General features: G+C 40.4%; 1 protein-coding gene across 1 annotated transcript in view; it reads right to left on the reverse strand.

Annotated features, from left to right (window-relative positions):
- LOC134348677 (protein mono-ADP-ribosyltransferase PARP14-like) overlaps nucleotides 1-20,906 on the reverse strand; it is a 98,732-nt gene that overhangs the window by 56,765 nt on the left and 21,061 nt on the right. The window contains 1 exon segment of the mRNA XM_063052449.1: nucleotides 14,775-15,035. Coding sequence (XP_062908519.1) covers nucleotides 14,775-15,035 — 261 coding nt within the window.

Here is a 20,906-nt window from a genome sequence, read left to right on the forward strand (position 1 = left end):
AGCAAAGGTATGGCAGAATAACCTCATAAGGGCTCAAAATATCCATGGGATTTTTGTGACTGAGACCATGCATAAGATCTCGCTTTACGCTGATGATTTATTGGTTTATATATCTAATCCTGACGAATCTATTCCTGCCTTGCTAAAATTATTCATTGAATTTGGAGATTTTTCAGGATATAAAATAAATTTCAGTAAAAGTGAATTGTTTCCTTTAAATGATTCTGTCTCTATATATGATAATACTCCTTTTAAAGTCATGGATTCTTTTAGCTATTTAGGTATTATAATTACTAAAAAATATAAGGATCTTTTTAAAGCCAACTTTATTCCTCTAGTAGACTCTATGAGGTATTTATTTAGTAGATAGAGTCCACTTACATTTTCACTTGTTGGTCATATTCATATAGTTAAAATGATGATTTTACCAAAATTTTTTTTTTTATTTCAGAATATCCCTGTTTTTTTGACTAGGAAGTTTTTTGATCGGATTGATTCTATTGTTTTATCTTTTATTTGGAATAATAAAAGACCAAGAATTAGTAAATGTCACTTACAAAAATTGAAAAAGGATGGAGATCTTGCTTTGCCTAATCTAAGAATGTATTATTGGGCCGTTAATGTGCGATACATGTCCTTCTGGTTATACTGGGTTGATAAGAGTGATCGGCCAATTTGGGTAGACCTGGAACTGAAAGTTGTAAAACAGTTTTACTTAACCTCGTTATTGGGAGCTGCCTTACCTATACAATTAGCTAAAGTTGCTAATTTAAACCTATATCCTGTGATTAAGTATTCTTTACAAATTTGGCTCCAGTTCTGCAATTGTTTTACTCTTAAAAAATTTAAACTTTGTAGTTTAATTTATCAAAATTACTTTTTTAAGCCTTCTTTGAGTGATCCAATTATTTTACTTTGGTAAAATAAAGGTATTAATTCAGTTTTGGATTTATTTAAAGAAGATAAATTGATGTCTTTTGAACAATTAGTTGCTAAATACTCTCTTTCATACTCACATTTTCTGCAATACCTTCAATTTAGACATTTTTTACAAAAATATTTAAGTAATTTTCCTTACATATTGGAGGCTGACCTGTTAGATACTATTATGAGTATGAACCCTTTGATCTAGGGTTCTATTGGAAGAATTTATAATTTATTATTACAAATGGGATAAGCGTCCTTTATCTAAGATTAAACAGGATTGGGAAAAGGAACTCAGTTTGACTTTTATGATGGAGGATTGGATGCGGATTTTGAAGTTGGTTAACTCTTCAGTTTGTGCTAGCCATTCACTGATTGAATTTAAAATTGTACATCATTACCATTTGACAAAGGAGAGACTTTCTAAAATATTTTCTAATGTTGATAGTTATTGTGATAGATGTAAAACTGAGATAGCTATACTGTATTGGAACAATTTTGGAAGTCAGTTTTTTCAACAATTTCTAAAGCACTTAAAATTAATCTACAACCTAATAAATTAACTGTGCCTTTTTGGAATAATTCCTCAAAATATTCACGGTATTTCTATGTCTGACCAACATGTTATTGCATTTGTTACATTGATAGCTAGGAGGGCCATTTTGTTGAAGTGGAAGGATACATCAGCTCCCACTTTGTCACAATGGTTCTCTCAAGTGATGCTATGTCTTAGTTTGGAGAAAATTAGAAGTCGAACCTTTGAACCTGTATTTGATTTTGAGAAAAGATGGGGCTCATTTGCTCGTTATTATCATTAGAGCTGAGTAATAGATTTTTTCCACGATCTAGTTGTAATTTTTTTGGCATATTTTGTTTTCTTGCTGGTGGTTTGATGTTTATTTTTAGAAGCTTTTTGTATGACGCATGGCTCTGGGGTTGTACACCTAATGGGGTTTTCTCCCCCCACTTCTTCTGCTTGGTAGGTTCTTTTTGTTATCCCAATTATTTTTTCTATCTTTAAGATAATGTCTTTTTTGAGACATTGTAACTGTTGTTACTTCAATGTACTTGTGTTATTTCTTTTGTATAATATACCAATAAAAGGATCTGAAAAGAAAAGAAAAGAAATTTTCAACAAGAGAAAAGTTGAGATTTCACATTTGATCCCTTGATTAGAGCCTCCGCGGAGCGATACAATTCACCTACTTGTTAAAAACAGAAATAAAAATCATCTAAATCAGCCTGTTTACAATATATTAGATTAAAGCTTCTAATATTGTTTGTGAGAGGAGCCATTGAGAAAGACCAAAGGTATGGGGATTCTTCGTGTGAAGCACATTTGAAAAAATAATTCAGAACTGTCCGATTCCCATGAAATTGGTTAAAATGCCAACCATTTGCAATGGTAAATTGGGACCCAGATCATACTGCATGAAGCAGATAAATGGTTTGAGTGCAGTATTGTGGCTGTCCATCATGTCTGACGATGGCAGGACCTTGTGTGGGAGAGTTTTTAAAGTGGAAAAGCCATTGCACTGGGCAGTTCCACTCTTTCAACCTCGCAAGTGCAGGTCCAGTGGTACAAACAAGCATCACAAACCGGGGTCCTCCTTGGTTGCAGAGGACGGCCATGACGTCTTCTGTGCCTTGTCATGCCCTTTGCTTTCCAGGGAGCGTTACAGTACAGCCTTCCTGGCCATAGGATCTCACTATAGATCTCATTTGTCCAGTCGCCAGAGCTGATTTGCATGCTGGGATAGGCACGTCACTAACTCGCCCGTGTATGAGGCAGAGGGCTACCCTGGAGCCCAGTGATAGGCCACTTCAGAAATGGTACCTTCGTTTCAGATCATTTCAGTGATAACACCGAGAGCAAAATGACTTCCTTGTCTCCAATCTGGCTGTAAGTGTGTTAATAACAACACAATGAAGATACACAGGTGGTAAATGATGCTTGTCTGCAGGTCAGTAATATCACTGCTGCTTTTAAGGCAGCAAGTCAAATCAAGTTTATTGTCATTTAACTATATACCTCTACACCATCAAATGAAACCACATTTCTCCAGACTAGGATATAAAGCCATGACAGTGGCGACACGCGGCGAATGTTGAAGGGCATTCAGGACATCACCAACTACAGGACAACATCACCTGCCTGTGCTGGTGATGCCTCCCTCCCAGATGTGTCGAACAACTTCTACGCTCGTTTCAAGGCGGAAAATGACCCAGTGGTGAGGAAGACCAGTCCTTCTCCCAATGACCAGGTGCTGTGTCTTACCTTGGCCGATGTGAGGAGAACCGTGTGCAGCGTCAACCCACGGAAGGCTGCTGGAACAGACAATATTCCTGGCAGAGTGCTCAGAGGATGTGCAGACCAGCTGGCAGATGTTCTCACTGACATCATCAACATCTCCCTGAGCAGTGCCGTCGTTCCAACGTGCTTCAAGGCCGTCACCATTGTCGCCATGCCGAAGAAGTCTTCAGTGTCCTGCCTCATCGACTACCGTCCCGTTGCACTCACATCCATCATAATGAAGTGTTTCGAGAGGCTCGTAAAGACCATGCTGCCCCCCTCACTGGACCCCTTGCAGTTCGCCTACCGTCCCAATCGTTCAACAGACGACACCATCACCACCATTCTCCACCTGGTTCTCAGCCACATGGACAAAAAAGACACATACATTCGAATGCTGTTCATAGATTTCAGTTCGCCATTCAACACAATCATTCCTCAAAAACTGATTGGAAAGCTGAGCCTACTGGGCCTGAACACCTCCCTCTGCAACTGGATCCTAGACTTCCTGATTGGGAGACCTCAATCAGTCCGGATCGGGAGCAGCATCTCCAACACCATCACACTGAGCACGAGGTCCCCCCAGGGCTGTGTGCTCAGTCCACTGCTGTTCACTCTGCTGACCCACGACAGTGCTGCAACACACAGCTCGAATCACATTATCAAGTTCGTCGACGACACGACCATGGTGGGTCTCATCAGCAAGGACAATGAGTCAGCATACAGAGAGGAGGTGCAGCGGCTAACGGACTGGTGCAGAGCCAACAACCTGTTTCTGAATGTGAACAAAAGAGATGGTTGTTCACTTCAGGAGAGCACGGAGCGACCACTCTCCGCTGAACATCGACGGCTCCTCCGTAGAGGTCATTAAGAGCACCAAATTTCTTGGTGTTCAGCTGCTGGAGAATCTCACCTGGTCCCTCATCACCAGCTACATAGCAAAGAAAGCCCAGCAGCGTCTCTACTTTCTGTGAAGGCTAAGAAAAGTCTATCTTCCACCCCCCGCCCCCCCATCCTCACCACATTCTACAGAGGATATATTGAGAGTATCCTGAGCGGCTGCATCACTGCCTGGTTCGGAAATTGTACCGTCTCGGATCACAAGACCCTGCAGCGGATAGTGAGGTCAGCTGAAGGGATCATCGGGGTCTCTCTTCCTGCCATTACAGACATTTACACCACACGCTGCATCCGTAAAGCAAACAGCATTATGAAGGACCCCACACACCCCTCATACAAACTCTTCTCCCTCCTGCCATCTGGCAAAAGGTACCGAGGCATTCTGGCTCTCACGACCAGACTGTGCAACAGTTTCTTCCCCCACGCCATCAGACTCCTCAATACCCAGAGTCTAGCCTGATACCAACCTACACACACACACCCCCACACACACACTCACTCAACTGAACACCACTCCACTCCCTTTGCAAGTTTTGTTAATTTCTTTCACAATTCCTGCTAAAACATTGTTTACATTAGTGGTCACCAACCTTTTTAAGCCCAAGATCCCCTACCTAGACCTTAGTGAAAGGCAAGATCTACCTACTAAATCGTTTAGAGAAAAAGCAGCTCAGATTGTACTTCCAATTTGAGGCCCTTTATTTGGGCGAATTGTATTTGAATTACACAAAATACTTTTGTCAAACTCTCAAACTAATTAAAAAAAAACACTGTAACTAGCATATCAAACAGGCCATAGCTATCCTTCTTTAAGAATATTACAATACTTCACACCTTTAATTCTGTTTCATTATTTAATTTTATTTCAACATGAAAAATAAATGAATAAAAATTGTTGCACTCAGTGTGATGACTTGGGCTAAATACTTTCTGCTAGTTCCCTGAAGTTTGGCTCATAACTACTGACAGCCAGTCCGAGACAGCCTGTGAGTTGTCTGTCAGTAAGACAGCTCCTGTACTCAGATTTAATAATTTTCATCTGTGAAAATGCAATTTCACATAGATAAGTTGACCCAAAGTATGCACTGACACTGCGCATTGCTGGGGCCCCATCAGTAGCAATTGGCACCAGTTTATGAATGGGGATGTCATTTTCTTTTTTTTAATTTTATTTTTATTTGGATAAGGAATTCACAATTATCATGTACTTTTTTCACACATATAACCTTTTCCATTTTTTGATATGTATAAAACTACAATTATTTATAGATTCTTAAGTACACATTGAGATGATATAAAAGGAAAATAAACATTTAAATAGATAATTATGTACTGTGGTAAATCTAACCTATTAGGCTAAGTAATGAAATTAGTTGTTGAGAAAAATGGTAATAATAGTTTCCATACAACCCTTCTGGACCATTTCCACTGGTCCAAAATGTTGCATACAAGCCTATATACCAACCATTGTAGGTGTTTATATCCCAATTTGTTCGTGCTTGTTCCTGCCCGCAGACATAATTATCCAATCCCTATGTACTTATTTACTTAATTTTTTCATTTTTTTTTATCCCTTTCCCAAATCTTTCCCTTTACTTGTGTTAATTCTCTATTTTCCAAAAAAAAAAACAAACATTTAGACTAGGGGTGCTTACGTTAGCAATATTACTGTGTTGATGAGAAGAGCAATATAAATCATTAGGAGAGTCATCTAAAGTCTGCTCGCATTGGGGTTATATATTCAATCCATTTATTCCAGATTTGATAAAATGTTTCTTTTTGAGTTCTCAGGGAGTAAGTCAACTTTTCCATTTTAAATATTTCCAAGATAATTTCGTACCAATCTTCTAATGTAGGTGGTATTGGATTTAGCCATTTTCTAGTGATTGATTTCTTACTTGCCGCTAAGAGGGCCTGCAGCAACTTTATATCTTCCTTCTGTTCAAGGAACAATACATGCCCCAAATAGAGCGTCTCAAAGTTCAGAGGTATCTGGGACCTAAGTACCTTAACTAATGTTCTATGAATACCTTCCCAAAATAGACTTAATTTAGGGCAATCCCAGAAAATATGAAAATGATTTGCCTCCTTGGAGCCGCACCTTCTCCAACACATCACATTTGTATCTTTATATTTTTCCTGATATGGGGTCTTGAAGTATCTTATAATGTTTTTCCAACAATGTTCTCTCCAAGTCAAAGAATTAGTCGAGGACCATTGAAAGCTGCAGATTTTCCCCCAAGCCTCCTCTGAAAGTACCAACCCCGCTTCTTTCTCCCACTTCTCTTTAATATACAGTGTATTTACACTTTTAGCATGGGAGAGTGCATTATATAGGCGAGAAACTGATTTACTAGGTATTGAACTGCAAGCCGAATTCAGAATCTTGAAAAATTCTAATTCTACTGTTGATAGGTCTGTATATCTACAACTCTGGTTAACATAGTTTCGTATTTGAAGGTACCTAAAAAAGTCGTTATGTTCTAGGCCATGTTTGTCCTGCAGGATTTGGAAACTTTGTAATACTCTTTTATCTATAAATGAGAGGTAGGTTGTAAGACCTTTCTTTATCCATAGCTCAAATCTTTTATCTCCTCTGTTGGGAAGGAATTCGGTATCATATGCACACCATCTAAAGAGTTTTAACATGTTATTAATTCCACATGAATTAACCACCTTCTGCCATACTTTTAATGTAAGATTTATCCAAGCATTATTAAATTTTTCCAACTGGGCCATCAATCCTTTGTCAGCTATTGAGGCCTGAAGAGGAAAACTGTCAACTAATCCAAATTCTATTTCCTTCCATCCAGCCTTATATTCCCTATTACACCAATATAACAGAGGGGTTATCTGTGAGGCATAAAAATAATTTCTCAGGCGAGGAAGAACCATACCTCCTCCTTCCTTCCCTAACTGTAAGGTGTTATATCGAATTCTAGGTTTCCTTCCTTGCCAAATGAAGCGGGAAATCCATTTGTCCCATTCCCTGAATTGATTATCATCCACCACCACTGGTAAAGTACGGAAAAGATATAATAACCGAGGAAGAATATTCATTTTTATAGTATTTATCCTTGAATTTAAACTTAAAAAGGGGAGAAGATTCCATCTATGCATATCTGCTTTTATCTTTGAGATTAATGGCCCATAATTTACCTGTGACAGTGTTGAAAGATCCTTCGGCAGGGTTATTCCTAAATATTTTAATGATTTAGCTTCCCATTTAAGATCGTATGTATCCTGCAATTTTTTGGATGGTGTATAATTTAGGGACATAACCTGCGTTTTCTTTACATTTATTTTATAACCTGATATTTTCCCAAAGTCATCCAACAGTGTAAACAATCCTATAAATGATTTTTCTGGTTCAGTCAGATAGACCAAAACATCATCTGCGAATAACGCCACTTTCTGTTCAATCCCTGCCACCTTGATACCTTTTACGATTTCGCTCTGTCTTATTAGTTGGACAAGTGGTTCAATATATAGTGCAAAAAGGAGAGGAGAAATTGGGCATCCCTGTCTAGTGCCTCTCTCTAAAATGAAGGAGTCAGAGAGGTCCCCATTTATCTTAATTCGGGCTGTAGGGCTGTCATATAGAGTCTGAATTACTTTAATAAACCTTTCTTGAAAGCCGAATCTTCCTAACACTCTGTATAGGAATGCCCAACTAACCGAATCAAAAACTTTCTCAGCGTCCAATCCTACTACCATTGTCTCTGTCTCGTTCTTATTAACCTGTTCTAATATGTGCAGAGTTCTCCTTATGTTGTCCTGTGTTTGTCTTTGTTGAATAAATTCAGTCTGGTCTAAGTGGACTAGGCCAGGTAAAAGCTTTTCCAATCTGCACGCTAACATAGATGTAAATAGTTTGTAATCTAAATTAAGAACACTAATTGGCCGATAATTGCCACATTCTAGTTTATCTTTACCCTCTTTAGGAATAACTGAAATAATTGCTTCTCTCCAGGAAGGTGGAGTTTCTCCTCTCTGCAAGATCCAATTAAAGGTGTTAAGTAGTAATGGGGCTAACTGTGTCTTCAGGGACTTGTACCACTCTGAGGTAAACCCATCAGAACCCGGGGACTTTCCAGCCTTTAACCTAGAGATGGCCACGTTCAGTTCTTTGACAGTTACTGGTTCTAATAAACTTTCATTTTGTAAATCTCTAAGTTTAGGTAGATCTAAAAAATTCAATACACTGTCTATATAGGGCTCATTGGGGGCCCGGGGTTGGGAGTACAGCTCTCGATAATATGTTTCAAAACTCTGTTGAATTTTCCCTATTGTACTCTCCACAAGCTTTGTCTTTGGATTCTTTATTTTATGAATTGTATTGTCTGCTTGTTGTTTTCGTAACTTATATGCTAATAATCTAGCTGATTTACCTCCTACTTAATAATTCTTTTGTCTCAGGTAAAGAAAATTTCTTTGAGTTTCCTTCGTATAACTATCATCAATTTCACTTTGCAATTTCCTAATTTCCTGTTTTCGATTTGAATTACTTTTGTTGCTATCTACAACTTGAAGTTGTTTTAATTTTCCTTGAAGGTCTGCTAATTTTTGTGCATTGATTTTTTTCATGTGAGTAGTAATGGAAATAATTTTCCCTCTCAGTACAGCTTTCAATGTATCCCATAAAATCACTGGTGATGTTTCTCCCGTGTCATTAAGGTCTAGATATTCTTTGATTTCTCCCCTTAATTTCTCCATTACTTTCGGGTTATTGAGTATATGTGAGTTTAGCCTCCATAATGTTTTCCTCATTTTCCTTTCCAGGATTAGAGACATAGAGACTGGGCTATGATCCGACAGATCAATTGTTGCAATATTACAGTTTTTTACCCTGAGTCCATCTGTATTAAAGATAAAGAAATAGTCTATCCTTGAATAGGCTGAATGAGGGAAAGAGTAATATGTATAATCTTTACTAGTAGGGTGTAATTCCCTCCAGACATCTATAATTCCCAACTCCTCCATCAGTGAATTCACTTTCCAAGTCAGAAGTTTATTCTGAGTAACTATTCTTGAAGAATCTAATATAGGATTTAATCTAATATTAAAATCCCCTCCACAAATTACTACCCCTCGAGAACTGACCATTAGGTCAAAAATGTGTCTATAAAATGACCATTCACTACCTGGAGGAGCATAAACATTCAGCAATGTTATTTCTGTACCTTCTATTCTTCCTGTGATTTTTACAAACCGTCCTTCTTTGTCTCTAGTCTCTGAAATATGTTCATAATTAAGAGTACTTGATATTAAAGTAGCTACCCCTCTTTTGTGACTCAATTTATATGATGAATAAAATACATGCTTAAAGCCCATTCTTTTTAATTTTCCATGTTCAGATTGGCTCATATGTGTTTCCTGGAGGAAAGCTATTTGTGCCCTCTCTTTTTTCAATTTAGACATAATCTTATTTCTTTTAATTGGATTCAAAACCCCATTAACATTATAGGAAATTATTTTTACCAATTCAGTTTGCATTTTTCTCTAGTAGAAAAAAAGCACTCTCCTTTTCTAACCAAACAGTAAGCAATCCCTTCTCAACAGTAAACCAAGACATATAACCACACCCTAGACATTTCTGAACGTATAACATTTGAAAAATTTTCCCGACTTCCCACAGTGAGGCCTGAGCACCGACCCGCCTCAGTTCAGAGGAATAACCTCTATCTTCACCCTGTGTTAGAGGGCCCTCAGCAGTTTGAATAATCATAGAGAATTTTCTCCTATTTATGTCTCGACCATATTGCTATCATTCAAGTTATTCCGCCTAGTTTATTTTCAGTTACCAGTTTTCATTTTACTTTTAAGTCCGATTTACTCTTTTCAGTCATTTCTCTTAATTAATCTGTATTCTCTGTACATTCGCGTCTGAATATTTGCAGCTTTTCTTTGTAGTTTGACACTTTGGTTCGAGTGGAGCGTCCTCACCCCACTAACTGCCACAACTTCTGCCGAATCCTCTCCAGTAGCGCCTCCGGTTGGGTGATAACTTTAGTAGGTAGTCCCCGGTCCGCCAGGTCCAACGTTGCCTCCTCCGCCGTAGCGTAAGTTTTTGTCCCTTCGTCGTAAAAGTCTCTCAGCCGAGCTGGATACAGGGTCTGGAATCTGATGTTGTTTTTCTTCAGGACTCTCCGTGTTTCTGTATATTCCTTACGTCTGGCAAGAATCCCCGGTGCGTAGTCGTGGTCTAATCTGATTTTACAGTTGTTCCACATGAAACCTTTCTTTTGCCATGCTCTTTTAAGCACCTCTTCCTTCATTCTGTAACTGAGAAATCTGATCAGAATCGATCTGGGCTGGGCGCCTGCCGGAGGCTGTGGTGCCAACGCGCGGTGAGCCCTTTCTATCTGTAGGTCTTTTGCGGCCGGTATATCAAGGTTCTCTCTAAGCAGCTTCTCCACGAAGGGAATCATCAATCCGGGTTTACCTTCGGTTCCTTCGGGAACTCCGTAGATCCTCACATTTTCCCTTCTCGAGCGGCCTTCTTGATCTATTAGTTTCCACTGGAGCTGGTCTTGTAGCTTCAGCATTTCTGCTATCACTTCCTCGGCGTTTTGTAGCTTCTTTTCAATTCCAACAATCCTCGCTTCGGCTTCATCTATCCGCGAGTTAGTTTTTACTATTTCTCCTTTAATATCTTCCAGCTGTTTGTTGTTATCTTGTCGGAACTCGCGAATCTCTCTGAGAATCAAAGACAGAGTCACCAATTCCCCCTCATTATCTCCGTCCTGGCTTGCCGTGGGGGAGCTAGGCCCGTCGCCTTGCTGCGTCTCTTTATGTTTATCAGCCTTCGAAGCGGACTTTTTATTCTTGTTCTTAGACATCATCCTTGCCCCTTTTATTATTATAGTTATGCAATATTAAGTATTTGTCTAAATTCGATTTTGGGGCAGTTTACCTTCTTTTTTGTCGAGAGACCTTTTCCTTACGCCGCCATTCCCTTGATGACCCGGAAGTCCCCCCGGGGATGTCATTTTCACGGACATATTTTTAAAACTCATTGTAAATATCCTCACCTCTCGTTCTTTCCTTTAATTGCAAAAGAGTGAACAAATCCTCCTTTGTTGTAAAATCCTGGAAAGCCATTCTGGCAAATGCAAGCTGAGCTGTTTGCATTACATCCAGGGATTCATCTTCCAGCTGTTTGCTGTTATCTTGTTGGAACTCGCGCATCTCTCTGAGAATCAAAGACAGAGTCACCGATTCCCCCTCATTATCTCCGTCCTGGCTTGCCGTGGGGGAGCTAGTGAAAAATATTCACAGAGTGACAAGTCGATCCACGTCCTCCGACAGTGACTCTACCCTCCTTGTCACTGTGGCAGGGCCAGGCGGTATATTATGTATTGCAGTTGTGATGTCATTTTTGTTGTTAAAGTCATTAAAACAGTCTCTGCAGTAATGGTCATTGCTTCCCTGAATAAATCGCCATCTGTAAAAGGCTTCTTGTGTTTAGACAAAAGGTGACTGACACAAAATGATGCTTCAATAGCAGCCTTATTTTGAGCAGCATGTTTTGTGAAAAACGATTGCTGGGCCTTCAACCTCATTTACAGCTCCTCAACTTTCCAGGCACGAACTGCACTCTTTGGGGAGTTAAAGTTAAAGTCTGTCCCGAGCCTTATGGCCCATCAGACCGGTGCTTATGCCGGTTTCTGTGGCGATTGCCAATTGCGCCGCCTCTGATCTGGACCGACATTTACGTGCTGGGTGGCACCTAATTAATTAGCTTGTTTATTTTGGCTTTTTTCTTAAAGATGTGCTGGATGGGTTCCGGATACTGCTGCAAACCTGCATTCTTCGCGGCAATGTATCGGTCCACAGCCCGATGGTTGGGGACACTGCCGTATATTGATATTTGCGACAGTCTGTACTCTTATCTAATTTAATTGGTCACTTTGATGCAGAACAAGCTACGCTGAAAACGCGGTGCATGGCGGTGGAGCTACACATATGCGCACTGGACAGAAAGAACGGAACTAAAACCGCGCAACCCGGAAACAATCGCTCTTTATAAACAGTGCTCAACAGCAAAAGTATTGCTAAATTACCATTATCCTAATTAGTATTACTTATTTTTATGATGCTCACATTACAACAGTATTTGTGTATTTATTTTTGATTTTCTCGGGATCTACAGAGAAAGTCTCAAAGATCGACTGGTCGATTGCGATCGACAGGTTGGCGACCCCTAGTTTACATTTAGATCATTTATTATGCTGTAATTTGTCGTTTACTGTGCCTATTGTCTTGTTTATTAATTATTGTACTGTCTTGCACTGTTTTGTGCACTTTATGTAGTCCTGTGTAGGCCTGACGTCCAGTGTAGTTTTGTGTTGTTTCACGTAGAATAGTGTAGTTTTGTGTTGTCTCATGCAGCACCGTGGTCCTGGAGGAACGTTGTTTTGTTTTTACTGTGTTCTGTACCAGCAGTTATGGTTGAAATGACAATAAAAGTGACTTAACTTGACTTGATAAAGCACTGTAGTACATAAATCACATAATAACATATGAAAGCAAGGATGAAATCTACAGATAGATTACACACAAATAAGCTAAAGTGCATAAATTAAATATTGTAAGGTACAGAACAGATTTACCAGTGACACTTTGAATGCAATGCGGCAGCGAGTTCAGAAGCCTAACAGCCTGAGGGAAGAAACTGTTCCCCATCCTGACCGTTCTTGTTTTTAATGCATCGGAGTCTCCCGTCTGATGGTAAAAAAGTCAAAGAGAATGCTGGATGGATGGGTGGGATCCTTACGTAATGATCCTGATAAATGTCCCCGATGGGCGTTGGGGAGACACAATGATCCTCTCAGCCATTCTCTGAACTAGCAACTTCTGGTCTGTTGCTCGGCTGCTCCCATAGCAAATGGCGATGCAACTTGTCAGAGTGTTATTTTCCTTCTTACTGTTATATTGTTTCTTTTTAATGCGTGGATCACAGGGATACTTGGAATTAATCCATTAGTTGCTATGCACATGTTGCCCTTGCATAAAATATAGGAGCAGAATTAGGGCATTTGGCTTATTGAGTCTGCTTTGCCATTTCATCATGGCTGATCCAATTTTCCTCTCAATCCCAATCTCTGTTTACCATGAATCTCTGATGACTGTGGTTGGAGCCTTCTACAGGAATGAAATATTCTTCCTTCAAAGTTCGTACAACCTCTGGACTATCCAGAAAACAAAATAGTACAAGCTCTCGCTGCTGGCTCTCCAACAGGTTGGGTAAGAAAATATTCTTTGAGATAAAGAAGGAGCACACAGTCACTACTCAGATGGAGCCTGCTTCTGTAGTTGTGGTCTATATAGTTTGCAAACCTCATTAGAAAAGTGCAGGAGTCACATAAGTGATGTGTTACATGTAGATTGATTATCACTTCACATTTCCATTGACATCCATAGAGTCACAGAAAAGCACAGACCAGAAACAATCCTTTCAGCCCATCTAGTCTGAGCCAAACCATTTAAGCTGCCTACTCTCATTGACCTGCACTGGGTCCACACCCTCCATTTCTCTAGTATCCATGTACTTATCCAAACTTTGCTTAAAACATTCCAATCGAGTTTGCATCCACCACTTGTGCTGGCAGCTCGTTCCACATTCTCACGACCCTCCGAGAGAAGAAGCTCCCCTCACGTTCTCCTTAAACTTATAAAGCATGTTATCTGATAACAGCTTATAGAAGTGCACAATCCTCACTGAGCAATTCAGTTCTCTAATGTTTGGTAAATGATAACTTTATGCTACATACAAGAATATCTAGGACATTATTTGGCATTTAGATTAAAAACTCTTATATTGGTTCCATAAGGTTGTCACAGCCAGAGGAGTTAATGGGGAAAGCTCCCACTACCTATTAAATGCTTCCAATGGCAACGTCTCAGACAGCCTCTGACAACCACGTCCAGCGCCTGGCTTTCACGTGTGGCTTTGCTAATAAGCCTGGTGGAATTGTTTCTACTGATAGAATGTAGAAAGGCATGTTACTGGCACCATAAAACCAGTTGCTTCAGGTAGATGAGGCTTGTCAGCTGTGGTTGGCAGCTCATCTTGGAGAAGGAGATCTCTGATCTCAAACCTCCACAGCCTTGCGGCTAAACTCACTCATGGGGAAGGCTTCGGGAGTAAACCGAGGAAGAATCTGGACCTGGTGTTTCCAGGATAGTCTTACTTTGAGTTCACCGCTGACTGGCAACTCCTACAGTGCCGCTGGTCCCAAACTGTATTGGTCTCTGCAGTTCCTTTGGATTCATCAGCTGTGTGGAGAGGGCTACAGCTTGCTCACAATATCGTACTGCTCCAGCTTGCGTATCATGTAAACAGCTGTGATACAACATCCATGCTCAACCCTGACCAACATAGAGCCTCAGATAAATGAGGAACTGAAGTTTCCTACCATGAAACTAAAAGACTGAGCAAGATAAAAGGCATTATGGTCCCTCGAAACAACTACCATGCAGGATCTACTGTATATCTGAATGATTAATGTACTGACACCTGTTACACATTTCCATCTCTTATTACTTCTGTCATTATTTATGTCTAAAATAATAATTTATTTGCTGTATTTCAGTGGATAAACAAAGATACCTTAACACATTAAGCTACAAATTGATGAATTTTCACCCTTACCAATGTCAGTTTTGAAGGTGATGACAGCTGCATCCATATCGGTTATTATTTCCAAACTGAATTCACCACGTGCTTCTTCTAAATTAGTCAATTTTTCTACAAACAGAGATAAAAGTTCACACGTAACATCTTTAGGAAGGTCATATAGCAGAATAGACGAAGATTGTGAAAAAGTATTACTCCTTTTAGGATGAGAACTCTTCACCATTAACTGAATATTCTCCGCAAGATGGACCCTTTGTCTCAACACTGCTTGAGTATCTATAAAAGAACATCAACAATATAAATGTTAGTAAAATCCAGACGTTAACTCTCCCCACTCCCATCAGACCATGACTTACAAAGAAGAGTACTGCAAAGGGCAGGCCCTTTGGCCCACGATGTTGTGCCAACACTTTAAACTACTCATGCATCAGTCTGACCCTTCCCGCACACAGAGCCCTCCATTTTCTTTCATACACATGCCGAGCTAGGAATCTCTTAAATGTCCCTCATGTACTTGCCTCTGCCAACACCTTCAAAGTAAATTTTATTATCAAAGTACATACATGTCACCATAAACAACCCAAAGATTCATTCTCTTGTGGACGTACTCAACAAATCTATAGAATAATATCTATAACAGAATCAATGAAAGACCACCAAACTAGGGCATTCAACCAGAGTGCAGAAGACAACAACCTCTGTAAGTGCAAAAAGAAGAAACATAATAATAATAATAATAATAATAATAATAAATAATTAAGCAATAAATATTGAGAACATGAGATGAAGAGTCCTTGAAAGGGAGTCCATTGGCTGTGGGAACATTTCAATGGTGGAGCAAGTGAAGTTATCTCCTTTGGTTCAGGAGCCTGATGGTTGAGGGACAGTGACTGCCCCAGAATCTGGTGAGAGTCCTGAGGCTCTTGTACCTTCGTCCTGATGGCAGCAGTGAGAGGAGAGCATGTCCTGGGTGGTGGGCTTCCCTGATGATGGACACAACCTTCCTGCAACAGCATTTCATGCTAAACCTCCAGCTTTCTCTAAAATTACATGCAAAATACCTGACAGTATAAATGCATTTGATTTATGTGTGTTGCGCTGTTAATGATATTTTCTATTGCTTTTCTGATATTGAGTAAACTACTTGGTAATTTACAAAGATCACTGAAGGAATTCAACAGGTTGGCCAGCATCCACGGAAATGAATGAAGAGTCTACGTTTCAGGCCGAGACCCCTTTTTCAGGGCTGGAAAGGAAGGGGAAGCACACCAAAATATAAAAGGGGAGGGAGAGGAAGGAGAATAGCTGGAAGATGATAGGTGAAGCCAAGTGGGTGGGAAAGGTAAAAGGCTGGAGAGGAAGGAATCTGATAGGAGAAGAGAGTGAACCATAGGAGAAAGGGAAGGAGGAGGGAACTCAAGAGGCAGGTGAGAAGAGGTAAGAGGCCAGCCTGAGGAAGAGGGAAGGGGGAGTAATTAATTGTCTTGCTTTTTTGTTGCCAGGCCACACTTGGACAAATTTTCACTGACCTGGAATATTTTGATAAGAGGCATAGCTTAAAATCTTCTGTACTGGGTCACAAAAACAAAGGAGCTGGTTGTGGACTACAAGAGGAATGGAGACAGGCTAAGCCCTATTGACATCTATGGATCTGGGGTTGAGAGAATGAACAGCTTTAAGTTCCTCAGCATATACATCACTGAGGACCTCATGTTGTCTGTACATACCGGCTGTGTGGATGAAAAAAGTACCAGACGGTTGAAGAAGTTTTGTATGAGTTCCCAAATCCTAAGGACTTTCTACAGGGGTACAATTGAGAGCGTCCTGACTGGCTGCATCACTGCCTGGAACTGTACTTCCCTCAATAGCAAAACTCTGCAGAGAATGGTGTGGATAGCCCAACGCATCTGTAGATGTGAATTTCCCACTATTCAGAACATGTACAAGGACAGATGTGTAAAATGGGCCCGAAGGATCGTTGGAGACCCGAGTCACCCCAACCACAAACTGTTCCAGCTGCTACCATCCGGGAATCGGTACCACAGCATAAAAGCCAGGACCAACAGGCTCTGGGACATCTTCTTCCACCACGTACGTGAAGGATGTAAGAAACAAAGTCAATTCAATTAAAATTCAAGCTCAGATCCCATACTCTATTTAAATCATTTCTTTACAGTACAGAAAGGCATTCAACCAATCGACTTGACTTATTAAGCAATCTTAGTTGTTCCTTGGCTGTAACCAGCTCTCTCATCAATTTCTTTATGAAACTAATCAAATTGGCTGAAGTGATCCTTAGCAGGAATATGAGGTGGGTGAGTCATTCACTTGGAAATTCATACTGAATATGCTGGAGCTGCATCAGGTTTGACCAAAGGGATCACAAACTGGATTACACCAACACCAAGGATGGCAATGTTTTTAAAGCCTTCTTTAAAACCCAAGCAAGATCAGCAATTTCCTTTGTGAGAAAACACATGCCTGCTACTTTTCAAATTGTATGTTCAAATATACAGTATCAGGCAGACTGAATTAATTTTTCTTTTGTCCAAAATATCTGGATAAAGCCTTTCAGAGAAGAAGACCATAATTCCTAGGAGCAGAATCAGGCCATTCAGCTCGAGTCTGCTCTGCCTCCCACCATGGTTTTTTTATTGTCCTTCTCATCTCCATTCTTCTGCCTTTTCCCCATAACCTCCAACAACTTGATTAATCAATAACTTATCAACCTCTGCCCTAAATATATCCACTGGCTTGGCCTGCACAGCCATCTGTGACAAAGAATTCCAGATTTACCATCATGTTTAAAGAAAGTTTTCCTTCTCTCGGTCCCAGATGAACTTCCCTCAATTCTGAGGTTATGCCCTCTGGTCCTAGATTCCCCACTATAAAAAAATTCTCTCCACATCCACTCTATTCAGACTTTCAATGTTCAATAGGTCTCAATGAGATTCCCTCTCATTCTTCTAAACTCCATCAAGTAAAGCCCCAAAGTCATCAAACGCTTCTCATAGGTTAACACTTTCATTCCTGGGGTCATTCCCGTGAAACTCCTTTGGACCCTCTGATGCACTATCAATTATTCCAAAAGACTGGAAGTAGAGTAAATACTGAAAGGCTTTTATTAACAGTAAATGGACCAACGTCCATGCTGAGTATCTGTCCTGGACTGAGGGAGGAGCAGTAACACAATTGCCTTTTTTCAGGGGTCTGTGGGAGGAGCCACAGGAGCAGTCAGCAGAGGGGTGTGTCCAGGCATGTCCAGACAGGTAACCCAGTTAAAGTAAAAGTAAAGGTATCCGTTAGTCTTGAGAGACCATGGATCTGTGCCTGGAAAGTCTTCACTCTCCAGGGCGCAGGCCTGGGCAAGGTTGTATGGAAGACCACCAGTTGCCATGCTGCAAGTCTCCCCTCTCTATGACACCAATGTTGTCTGAGGGAAGGGCATTAGGACCCATACAGCTTGGCACTAGTGTCGTCGCAGAGCAATGTGTGATTAAGTGCCTTGCTCAAGGACACAACACACATTGCCTAGGCTGGGGTTCGAACTCACAACCTTCACGTCGCTAGTCCAATGCCTTAACCACTTGGCCACGTGCCCACCAGTTACAACCTATATATATGGTTTACCACACGCTCTCCAATGCCAGCACAACTTTTCTTAGATAAGGGGACCAGGGCTGCTCACAGTACTCTAAGTACTGTCTGAGCCATGCCTTATAAAGCCACAGCATTACATCCTTGCTTTTATATTCTAGTCCTCTTGAAATGAATGCTAATATTGCATTTGCTTTCCTCACCATCACCTCAACCTGGAAGTTAACATTTAGGGAATCCTGCACACGGACTCCCAAGTCCCTGTGCACCTCTCTTTTTTGAATTTTTTACCCAGTTACAAAATAGTCCACAACTTTATTTCTAAATTTTACTTTAATATCTAGGTTTATAAATTTTAAATTGTATATATAAATCATTAAAATTGGATTAATTCTAAACAGAGACAATGAAATGAAATAAATGGGCAGTAAGTAAATTTTACCCTATCATTGGAACCACTATCAAGGAAACAGCCGTTCAGGTTTTGACCAACTTCAGTTTTAATTGCAATCTCCCACGCTACTGTCCAGATTTTCTACCTACTTGATAGGATCGGTCATATTCAACACATGTTCAATTTGCGCAAGGGTGCTAAAAATCTGTAGAAAGCAGAAGTTGCACTATAGTATTGATGCAATCTTCCAATATCCCCTAAACTGAAGAACCCGGAGGGATTGCTGGAGAGGGTTTCAGGAGTTAGGATTGTTTTAGGATTGAAGAGAGGTTCAAGACTTATGGTTCCCATCAGTAAGGAGATGGAGATTTGGGGTAATTGGATTAAGATGGACACCCAGAGTGTTAAGGATATCGGGGAGCAGTGATACCCTTTTTTGTGATCACATAGAAGGAGTTTGGCTCAGGGAAGGAAAATTAGATTTGGCAAAGAAATCAGACTGATGACTGGGAAAGGCCAAACCAATCCCCTGGAAAGGGGCATCCAGAGAATATCGACAGTGAGGTTGGAAGCATTGTGAAAAAGGCAAATATTAAAAATAGGAGAAAAATTGACTTTTTTCTCAAGGTAGCCGATTGTTACACATTTTAAGTAACTCCAAACTTCAAATCAGATTTTTAGACGCATAGCCAAGATATTTTAATTTGATTAACTCTGAAGTATTTACTTCTGCCTTCTGCCTCAGTCACTCAATTCAACATAAAAAAGTGGAGCACAGAAACACGTTTATCTAGTCAATGCCTAAACCATTTAAGATACCTACTCCTTTCGATCTGCAGAGGGGCCATAGCCCTCCATACCCCTACCATCCATTATCTACCCAAACTTTGCTTAAACATTGAAATCGAGTTCACATCCACACTCTCACAACCCTCTGAGTGAAGAAGTTTTCCCTCATGTTCCCCTTAAACTTCTCACCTTCGACCCTTAACACATGACCTCTAGCTGTAGTCGCACCCAAGCTCTGCGGCAAAAGCCTGCTTACATTTACCCTATCAAAAGAGGAGGAGGAGAAGATAGCGGCACGACGCAGCTTATGCCGCCACTCCGGTGAATGACATCTGTAATCTGCCAAGTAGGGTGCTGTGCACAATCCTGATTTGATGGAGACCGATGTGAGAGAACAGAGGAACATCTGGAAAAACTTCTGAAATGCCTTTTTCCCTGCCGCTGTTACTGTGTGATCAAGAATCTCCGGAGGGGAAGGCCCCGAGTCCTCAGCTTTGCTTGTTGCTCGGCGGCCGGAACGGAGTTGAAGCGCTCGGCAGAGATAGTGCTTGGTGCTCGGTGTCGAAGGGCTGGTCGGAGACTCGAAGTTTTCGGACGGACTCAGAGTCAGCTATGGTCGGGTGCTTCCAATGCATCGACAGTTGTCGGTGCCTGGAGGTTTATGGCAGAGAGAGTTTCTCCCTTCTGCTGCCTGCTCTTGGGGACTATCGGTAGTCAATCGGAACTTAGAGACTTATTTTTTACCGTTCCCATGGTCTGCTCTTTATCAAATTATGGTATTGTTTTGCACTGCTGTAACTATATGTTATAATTATGTGGTCTTGTCAGTGTTAGTCTTTGCTTTGTCCTGTTTTTTTTGTGATATCACTCAAGAGGAACATTGTATCATTTCTTAATGCATGCATGCATTTCTAAATGACAATAAACGAGGACTGAGTGTCCTCATAATCTAATCTAATCTAAAAACTCCTCATAATTTTGTATACCTCTATCAAATCTCCTCTCAATAATCTAAATTCTAAGAAATAAAGTCTGAACCTATTCAATCTTTCCTTATAATCCCGGCAACATCCTTGTAATTTTTCTCCATTTACTTTCAACCTTGTTTATGTCCTTCCTCTAGGCTGGTGACCAGAACTGCACACAGTACTCAAAAAGGCCTCACCAACATCTTATACAACTTTGACATAACATCCATCTTTTGTACTCAGTACTTTGATTTATGAAGGCCAATGTGTCCAAAGCACATTCTAACTACTTTAGATGCGGGGTTTCAAGTCAACATATAAACATCATGCTGTTGTTAAACCCTTGTTTTACAAGCCCCTGTTATATCAAAATTTGTCAGTATCCTCACTTTCAGAGAA

Source organism: Mobula hypostoma, chromosome 6 (genome assembly GCF_963921235.1).
Source record: "Mobula hypostoma chromosome 6, sMobHyp1.1, whole genome shotgun sequence".
NCBI lineage: Eukaryota > Metazoa > Chordata > Chondrichthyes > Myliobatiformes > Myliobatidae > Mobula > Mobula hypostoma.